Source organism: Ictidomys tridecemlineatus, chromosome 6 (genome assembly GCF_052094955.1).
Source record: "Ictidomys tridecemlineatus isolate mIctTri1 chromosome 6, mIctTri1.hap1, whole genome shotgun sequence".
In the NCBI taxonomy this organism is placed as follows: Eukaryota; Metazoa; Chordata; class Mammalia; order Rodentia; family Sciuridae; genus Ictidomys; species Ictidomys tridecemlineatus.
Window position 1 is genome coordinate 74,600,957 of NC_135482.1, and position 10,618 is coordinate 74,611,574.

Here is a 10,618-nt window from a genome sequence, read left to right on the forward strand (position 1 = left end):
TATTTAGAAAATTCTCACTGAAAACTTAATAAACTCTGGAAAATGTTCTTAAATCACAGCATAGCATTCTGTGCCACCAGCTGCCCATTATATCACAGCATTTCCAAATACCAGCTGATCTATGCAATGCTGAAATTACTTCTTCACCATCACCAACAACAACAAGACAGACTTTCTAAAAACCCAACTATCCAATCAGTATAAGGACTGATAAAATATCACTTTATTTTGTAATTTATTTATAAAGTAAAAATTGGGCAATGTGGACATATAACTTTGTTGTAGTTCCGATGAGAATGCAGTGTAACTTGGCATCCAGAATTCTAAAATTGCTGCCAAATTTCTTAAATTGGAAAGAAAAATTAAAATTTAATGGGCTAATATTACTTGCCCAATCAGTCATAAAAGCATGTAACTAAAGTTTAGAACCTATAGGAGAGAGAGATGGACCCAAAGACTGTTCCTGAATGTACTGGCTCTGCCTATCTGAAAGGGCCATTCAAGGTCTTGTCTTGCTTTTATCAAAAAGTGGTGTGCTCAGTCATGTTTTGTGGGAGAAATAAATGAAGAGATGAAGGTGGCAGGCTTGCTGTCATTACATAGAACATATTGCTGTGTACATATATATACTGATGTCTTACTGTCTATAGTTTTAAATTTTGATAAAAATATACTGAATAAATCATTGATTGTATTTTATTTTTAAGCAATGGTTGAATTGGATGGTGATGACGTAAGAGTCTCCTCCAGAGGAAAATATGCCGAAAGGGACATTGTGCAGGTAAGAAACTAAGCAAAAATTGCCAGGTGCAGTGGTGCATGGTTGTAATCTCAGTGGCTGAGGGGAGCCTGAGGCAGGAGGTTCATGATTCCAAAGCCAGCCTCAGCAAAAGTGAGGCACTAAGCTACTCAGTGAGACCCTGTCTCTAAATAAAATACAAAATAGAGCTGGGGATGTGACTCAGTGGCCAAGTGTCCCAGAGTTCAATCTCTGGTACCTCCAAAAAAAGAAAGAAGGCGGAGGAGGAACTAAGCAGAAATTATGTTTTGTTCATTGTGAAGAGCCCATGTCTGCTCTAATTTAAAATAAGCAACTTACTTAAATTGAAATCAGAAATTTTAGGTTCTGTTTAATTAAGTTGGTTATTTCTCTGTGAGATGTATATTAAGCACTTCTCTTCCTTTAGGTTCATTGGATAAGTGGATTTACTAATAAGTGTTTTTCCTACTTTACTATTTTCAGAAAACATCATTGTGACCTTCAGTAAAATCAGAAGCTAGAAACATAACAGTCTTTTAAATTATGCCTGTCTATTCATTCTTTAGTCCTCAGGAAAAATTAAGTGTTTTAAAACAGCTAATATATATCCAGATTAAGTAAACATAGTAAAAAATGTACAAATAAAATAGTTACAAAAAGATTATAATTATTGTCACATTTCCCCTCTAGATTATGGTGAGGAAAGTGAAGAAATAGATCTTAAAATTACATATATGTAATATGTGTGTATAAAATATATAACAATATGTTATAGTCATAAGTTTTACATATAGAATATGTTAGAATTAAGAAATAACCTACTTTATATACAAACAGATGAAAAATTGTGGTATATATGTGTAATAAGAATTGTAATGCAAAAAAACAAAGTACATATATAAAGACATGAATTGGCGTGAACATACTTTATATACAAAGATATGAAAAAATGTGCTCTATATGTGTAATAAGAATTGCATTGCATTCTGCTGTTGTGTATTTAAAAAAAAAGAACTGCTGACTACTGTTTGGGGAGTGAATAGAATGAAAGCATTCAATAATCAAAGATTCAGTTAAAATGTATAATTGAAAGCAAGGAGTTAATTCAACTAAACAGTTGCATGTTTTAGAGTGTCCATACTTTTTAGGTTATGCAAAGGGGAAAAGGCTGTGAAGCACATCTTTTAACTAGGAAATGAAGAGGGTCTTAGTATTATTTAAGCACAGTATATAGAAGTTTTTGGATGAGCAAACAATGGACTTCAGTACGATCTCCAAAATAATCAAACTTATATATTTACCTATTAAGAGAATATAATTTGGAATCATTCAGAATTTGGTTCAAATCCTGACTTGTGATAATTGGATAAACTCTCAAAATTTCAGTGTTCTGCAAGGTAAATAGCATTGTGAAAATTAAGTGAGATGACTTACATAAAATATATTTCTGAAGTAGAAGTCACTAAAACAACAAAAATGATTAATATAGTGAAAGAGAAAATAATGTCAGTTTAAATCAATTTATGAATATGATCATGTAAAGAGCAATAATGTTCCTAAAGATTAAAAAACACTTTTGCATTAATTAGTAAAATTAAATTTTAAAACAGAAACAACCATATATATTTTTTTAAATAATTGAATATGATTTAAACTTTCACTCTAACATAATTGGTAAAGTAAAAAGCACACAGATATACAATAAATGATTATAGACTAAAAGCACCTGAGAAAGATGACGTGTTGATGTCATCTATTTAAGAATCTCATGGTGTTTTTTTCATAAACATATAATTATTCACCAACCTCATCAGTATAATTATAAGTCCAAGTAATTACACACTTTATCTAAAAGCTTTCTGTAATGTCCGGCTCACAGTTTCCAAGAAATCACATTACCCAGAGGGAAGTATGAATTTGAACTCATTTAGAATGTGTCATGTTGCTGTTGTAATGCATTGTTATGAAATTAGCAAGGGACACCTTATATCTCATAGTTCCTTCTAGATGATGCTTGAGAGAAACTTAGTATACTACTTCCTCCCCCAGGAAGTAGCCAAGATTGTTCATCTCACTAAGATTTTCTTTAAAAGAATTGATATGTGAGTGATAACAAAGAGTTATGCCTGCTTGCATTTATAAAAACAATGCCCTTTATTATGCAACTAGGCTCTCAGTGGATTTACTCCATTGAGTAGAATATTAAGATAGGACCCATATCTCTGTGAAAGTACAATTTTGACATGATCTTGAAGAAGCCAGTAAATCTCTAGTGGCCTTTGTTTCATTGTGTGTGAACTCAAGCTCCTTCATCTTTGCTCTTCCCATGATGAGTCTCAGAAGAAGCAACAACATAAAATACTTGTTGTCTACCAGCATAGACATATATGTTAGTGTAATTATTTAAGTTTTCCTGTTCTTGAGAATCAGAATCCTTATAACCAGTCCTTCAGTGATACTGGGATCCCCAAAGGTTTTGAACACACCTGGGGATACAGGCAATCACTTGAAGGATTCTGCCACAAAACACTGAGCCAAAAAAGTAGAGCATTCTTAGAGATGTGGACAGGAAATTACAGTATAGCCAGCAAATGAGGAGCCCCCTAATGACAAGGGACATCTGGTTTTACATTTCATTATTCAGTTAAGGAGATTTTATGCACTCTTCCTAATTTCACAGAGATGTTCCTCAATGGGGATTGACCTTTTCAAAATAGTAAGCAAGCCAAACATTTACATTATGTTGAAGAACTGGCATCTTGTCTCACATCTTGAATAAGGTTAAATATTCCACCTTCAAAGCTGTCCATGTTCTCCCAGCCTTTGTAAACTGCTTTAAAGGAGTTATTTTCAAGAATAGAAGCATTTTTGAATATTTAGAATATTGAGGTTGCAGGGGCACATCTAGGATAATGTTGTCAATCTTCCCTTAATATTGTCCATCTCCTCTTGGCCAGAAAATATCTATAAACAAACTAGCTAAACTATTACCAGAGAACAGGGTCCATTTAGACTCCTTTATTTTTTTCTCTTCTTTCCATTTCTTACATTTTGAAGCTAATCATGTTAAATAAACCACAAATAAAACAGATTTCTCTCGTAAACAAACAAAAGCCTAGGACTACAAATAATATGTAGTTGAGGTTCAGCAGAGAGTCGAGGGAGTCGAGGATAGTAGATTGGGTATTTATTTTTACATCAAATCTTCAACAGCTTCTTCTCAGAGTAGAATTTCTAACTCGGACATGCTTTATGTGCTGGTCTTGGTACAGCATTACATAACTCCCTCCTTAATTAGCTTTATGAAACGGGTACTTGGATTACTATATTTTACAAAAGAAAAAAAAAATGAGTTCAATTTTCTCTTGTCCATAATCACACAGCTAACAAGAAGTGGAATCTGGATTTAATTCTAATATATCTGATTGTAATATTCTGAAGTATTCTGTATAACTTTGATTCTAAAACATCAACATAGCATTTAAGAGTCTCTATGACCTGACCCCAGTTTTCCTCTTCAGCTAAATACACACACAAACATAATAGATTTTATGTAGACAAGTTAACTGTACTTGTATCACATAATCTCATAATATTTACTCTTATTCTGTTGTCATTTTACCTCTGATGTCATTTGCCTCATCTGTACTGATGGAAATCTTCCATTTTAAAATTTCCCTCTGTCTTGCCCTCACTCCCACACCTGAACTAGTTTCCTCTTTTTCACTTTGTTCCCGTATCATCTTATATCCTCCTAAACATGCTAGTTTCTTTTTGCCTACATTCTCTTGCACATACAGAAACTGTGACCTAATTTGGGAAGCTAAACAACTATGCCAGGTTGCTTAAGTCATAAATTGATAGGTCGAGATTTCCAACACCATTCTGGTTCCCAAACCTGTGTTCTATGATAACATACCTACTCCCTTAAAATGCAAAATTCTAAACATTATTGGGATCTATTCCCTTTTTCAGATTCCTATAGTAGATAATGGATCAGAGTTGGATTAATTTAGGTTCAAATAATGACACTTGTTACTGTCTGAGAGGTGAGTTAATTAAACCATCTTGAGTTTCAGTTTCCTCTTATGTAAATTTAAAATATGGATAGACACTTGTGAAAATTAAATGAGGTATTATACTAAACATCCCTTAGCAGAAGTCCTTCCACTGAAGAGTTGCTCAGTAAATACACTAATATCAATATCAATATCAATTATTATCATCGGCTAGTGTGTTGGCACAGTGTGATGGGAAGGCAGTTGCTTGTCACCATTTCAAGTAGTTGTACCTTGACACATGTAGTGAATCTCATGAGTGATTATGTCTCATTGCCTTGGGATTCAATTTCATATGACTATAATATAAACAGTAAGCAAGATGAGTTCCTGTGGTTGTTATTCTAAAACTTAAGTGAGTTATTTCCGCAAGTCAATATATGCAAAGGCTTTTTATTTGTTTGTTTGTTTGTGCTGTGGATTGACCATTGTGTATAACTCAGTGCCATTATTGCTAGCTGCATGCAGTTGCTGACCAGCATATCATTTCCTGAAAAATTATATTTAAATCATATTTTCCATTAAAAGGAGAATAATAACCTTGAAGGCTTAGACTTGAAAATCACTAATGGAGCTCTGCACAGTAGGAACAATCAAACAAAATTGAGCAGAACAGCAACTAAAAGCCCATTTGCCCGAACTAATTCCAACTTGTTTTCACAAACAGGCAAAGCCAGCCATTAGAGCAGCCATGTGGAATGTTTTCCTTATACTTGTGGATTTTGAGAAAAGGATGTAGAGTATAAAGGATACCATATTTGTATAAAGTACAGAATGCATTTATTGATATTTATCATATGAATGTAATAAATTATTAAAGAGTGAAAATTTGTCTATTTATTTATTATTTAATTTGAATGTTTTAAGGGTCCAGCTGAATTCATAGTCAATCTGCAGCCACAAATGTGTGGGAATTTTTTTTGAACAAGAAGTCCCCAAGTTGAGGACTCAGAAATGAGGTTTAAAGAGAAAATAGTGTCCTGAGTAGTTGAGTAGGAATCTCTAATGGTAGAAGGCCATGATCCATCTTCCAAGAAAAATGAGGGCATATTTCATCATGAAAACTATAAAATATGACACTAATAAGAGGTAAAGGAAATGAAGAGTCATTTGCCATTTTCATTTCTCACGTATAGAGTGGACTGAAAAATTGAATGTTCCTTTGGAAAAGATATAGATCATTTAGGTTAGTGAGGAGAAAGTTCCCAACTTTTTTTTCCACTCCCCACATATATGTAGGATGAAATGTGCTTCTGTGGAGGACAGTGACTTGCTGGGACAGCGATTCTCAACCTCGGGCTCAAGTGGCACATTAGAGTCTATGACCCCAGCTGACATGCCTAAATTATATGAGATATATATTCCCATGCTTGGTTGAAAAGTAGGGTTTCTTTCTTACCCATCATTTATAAGGAGACTTTACAAATCTGTATAAGTGTGTGAGATGTGAGAACAGTGGCTGGGAACCTGTAGTTGTGACATTCTAGAGAATCATAAAAGTCTGAAATAAATTTTAATTTACTTCAATTTTTAAAACCTATAGATCCTATAACACCTGCTAGTAAGATGAAAAAAACAAGTGTTCAACATAACAAAATTCTATGAATTACTGTTTTAGATTAGTTGCTATTGTACTTCAGTTAGAGATAGATAAAATATATCTAAGTATCAGATAAAATATATATTATATTATAAAATATGATAATTCTTTATTCTCAATGGTTAATGTGAGTGTGAATAGAAAGCCGTTGAGAAAAGCCTCAAATTTATATTGATAACTCAATGAATGAACAAATGGGTGAATAGTCTTAGCAATGATGATAATGATAACTATCACATATGGTACATGTTATGATTGAACACTGTCTTAAACAATTCATATATTAATTTATGTAATGCAACTACCTAATGAAGTAGATGTTATATACATTAAAGTTATTTTATAGAAGAGGAAACTGAGGCAACAGTGGAACATATCTTCCCAAGTCTATGCAGGTAATGAGTACCAAAATCAGGCCTCAAATCTAAGAAGTCCAATTCCAGAATGTATGATAATAAAGGATTTAAAGAAAAGTTTCATGTCCATGGTATGATAAGAGGTAAAAAATCAAACAAAACTAAAAGACCAGAGTTGAGGTAAGACCCAAGCAGATATGATCTCCCCTTTTTCTAAAGAAATATCCACTGTTTTCTATTTTCCTGAAATGAACATCTTAGCTACACGTTTTCAAAAAAACCAAACCTTTAAAGAAATAGTTTTAAAAATGGCTATATGTATACTAACTGTATCAACATTCCTAAATGTTAATTTGTAAAATGTCATGACTTTTAAAGAACAAAATAACTATAACTGCAATTGTAATTTGTTTCCTCTTAATCCTTACCTACGTTGATTCGTATTTTCTTACTCTTCTAATTCAAGTTTTAGAGAGAATATAAACTTTAACTTTTTTTTGTCACCTCTCTGCTGTTTTGTTAAAAATGTCAAGTGTTGTGCATAGCTATATAATGTGACATCACAAAAGTTCACATCCTCCCTGTTCTCAGGTGAATTACGTTCACTGTTAAGTTTTTCTTACCCTGACTTAGCTACCTTTAGGGGTAAAAGGAAGATGTGTCACTTTTCTATCACACTGATTTGAAATCTGCTCTGAGTTTTCCTCCTAATAGCAAAACAGGATAACATTTTAGTGACAAAGGTATGCTTCTGCCTGTAGCATGACTTCTTTTTTTTTTTAGTTTTTTTTTTTTAGTTGTATATGAACTCAATGCTTTATTTGTTCTTTTTTTTTTTTTTTTTTAAATGTGGTGCTAGGATTGAACCCAGTGCCTCACACTAGTGACTCAAGTGCTCTATCACTGAGCTACAACTCCAGCCCAAACATGACTTCTTTTAAAGAGAATGGAGTAAATTTGGAGTAAATTTCTCCTTTTAAGAGACAGCTTTCACTTTGTTACAGACATTACACCTGCTATTTGATTTTTCAAAATCTTAACTTGGTTTACTGTAGCAATGTGATCATTTTGTGTTTCCTAACAATAGTTGTTTTTTTATTAATTTATTTGTTCTAATTTGTTTTACATGAGAACAGAATGCATTTCAATTAATATTACACACATAGAGCACAATTTTTCATGTCTCTGGTTGTATATAAAGTAGAGTCACACCATTTGTGTCCTCATACATGTACTTAGGATTGTTTAATGATATATATTTTTTCCATTGAATTGAGTAATATTTGCTCCTTATGCTGCATTGAGTAATACTTTTGGATCAGAACTGAATTAGACATGTATTTATTCCATTTGACAGGATTCTGAGCCCTGAAGAGGTTACATGTTCCATCCTTTGGGGGCATCAGGCTGGATATAGGACTCAAAATTGCAGAACACATGTAGCAACATAATCAGTGTGTCAGGACCAAGTGGCATTAGTTTTGCAGGAAAAAAAGAAAAGAAAAGAATTGTATCCCTTTTTAGATAAAGTATATATTAAAAGCATTTGTTTACTATTATAGTTGCTTATAGTATATCAAATATTTTTAAATTTACTATTATCATTCATCTCCTGGTTATCCTGGGCTTCCGTGACTCTCCTCCCACCAAATGTTTACATGTGCTGAGTTTTGTCTTTTATAGAGATTATGAGCCTATGAAATAACTTTCTTTTGCCTCTGTTTTAGTTTGTGCCATTCAGGGATTACATTGACAGAAGTGGAAACCACATACTGAGCATGGCTAGACTGGCCAAAGATGTCCTGGCTGAGATCCCCGAGCAGTTTCTCTCCTACATGAGAGCCCGAGGAATCAAGCCATCACCTGCACCTCCCCCATACACCCCACCTACACATGTGTTGCAGACACAGATATGACTGTGCCCCCAGATGCTCGTGTTACCTACACATCAGTCAGAGCTGCTGAGTCAATGCTTTGTGCCTGGTGCTCTGTAATGAACCAGGGATCAAGATACTTCTCTCAGTTTGGTTTCAGCAGTACTAGTTAACGTGCTTTCTTGGATCCAAAATTAATTCTCTTCCTAAACCAAAACTGTAAATATGGTTGTTGCATGAGCAACAGAAAAAATGTTTAAATGCTTGAAGCAAAGTACGGATGTCTTCTCTGAATCTTTAATTTTTTTTTTTTTGACTGAACAGCTAATTTCCAATGTATTGTTGGGAAAAGCACAAACTATGTTTTTAACTCAAATATTGTCCTCGACTGCTATATGTATAGGAGAGCAGTCTCTCTGTATCAATGTTTACATGTTACTACTTTTTAAATTTCAATACTTTTATAACTGTTCTTAAGAATAAGAGTTTTGAATATTGAATCCTTTGTCTTCTAAATTGCAATAGTTATAATCACAAGAGCAATATCTCTTTGAATGACTGTCTGGACAAATACATTTGCAAATAGGGAAAGAAGATACTCTTGTATTTCTCAGAAACTGAATTGTCTTAAGAAGCCACATCTGCTTAGTAATTAATTTTTCTGCAATGTTTGCCAAGTATGGGAGTTTAAGATTAGCAGATGTCTATCCTATAAGAACACAAATTTTTCCGGTTCTAAATTTAGACAGCAGTCAGTTTATATTTTGTAATGCTAAGTAGAAGTAATAAAAAGTCAAACATTGTGAACTGTAAATGCACAGAAAATACATTATGTAAAAAGTAGCTTTCCTTATAATGCTGTTTAGAAAGACTAAAAACCAAGACTATTTAACTATGAACCATGTAGCAGATGTTTTAAACTTTTTATTCCATTATATCTTGTCTAGATATTTTAATTCAAAGGGATACTGGCTCTCTTGATTGGAATTCCTTGTTCTCACCATTCCACTTTGCCACACAGGGTGCACAGGCTGGAGTCTTTTGTGAAATTCCCAGTTCAATATATACAACTATGTGACTTAGTGCACAACACATTTGTGAAATAAACTACTCCTATATACTGATCTGCCTGTCCACAATTAATTGTAAAGTTTTTGCATGTACAGTTTTTACAAGAATTAAAGTTTTGTGAAGTTGTGTCTAAATTAAAGCATTTCTTTAGAACAAATGGCCTTAAACTCTCACAGAATTCCTGGAAATGATTGTGAATTGCCTTCAAAACATAGAGAAGTCTTTTTATTTATTTTTCTTTTGTGTCAACAATGTAACTGCTTTATAATATTTTTTCCTTACCTATACCCTATTTAATACCAGGTTTATTTCTACTGTATGTGGTTCTCTTTGTTCCAACTTGACCTACGGTGACTTTTATAAGCATGAAACTATTTTACTGAAAAACAAACACATTCATCCACATATCTAACAGAATCAATGGTATATAACTGTAATATTAAATTGTCCATTTTTAAGTCTGTATTAAAATCTTCAAAAGGATAACTATTTGCTCTGTATGTTTCATGTATGGGTGACATGAAGTCTTATGCTTTCCTCTACTCATCTCAAATATTTATGCCAGTCTAATTTATTAACCTGCAGATTTTTTTATTTACTTTCATTCATCCTTTCAAAAAACAAAAAAAAATAAACATGATCAATATTTTCTTCTTATCAAACATCAGTTACTTTTCTTTGGACTCACCAGAAAAAATAATGCACATGTTCTCATCTAAATAATAGTGTACACAGACCAAGTTGGAATAGATGGCCAGGAAAGGAGCAATCTCAATTACAAATCTTATTGTATGTGTGGCTGAGAATAATCAGAAATATATGTGATGCTACTTCTCTATGTAAAATTAGAAAATGTCTAGTATTGTCTCTTCATTGGCCAAATGAAGAAACTAAGACTG

The 10,618-nt window shown here is 33.0% G+C and overlaps 1 protein-coding gene across 1 annotated transcript in view; it reads left to right on the forward strand.

The window, feature by feature from the left end:
* The window catches only part of Cpne8 (copine 8), a 194,583-nt gene extending 184,378 nt beyond the window's left edge, over positions 1–10,205 (forward strand). Inside the window, exons 19-20 of the mRNA XM_078014903.1 lie at positions 708–781; positions 8,502–10,205. Coding sequence (XP_077871029.1) covers positions 708–781; positions 8,502–8,690 — 263 coding nt within the window. The 3' untranslated portion in view covers positions 8,691–10,205. The remainder of the gene's footprint in view (positions 1–707; positions 782–8,501) is intronic.
* The last annotated feature ends 413 nt before the right edge of the window (positions 10,206–10,618 follow it).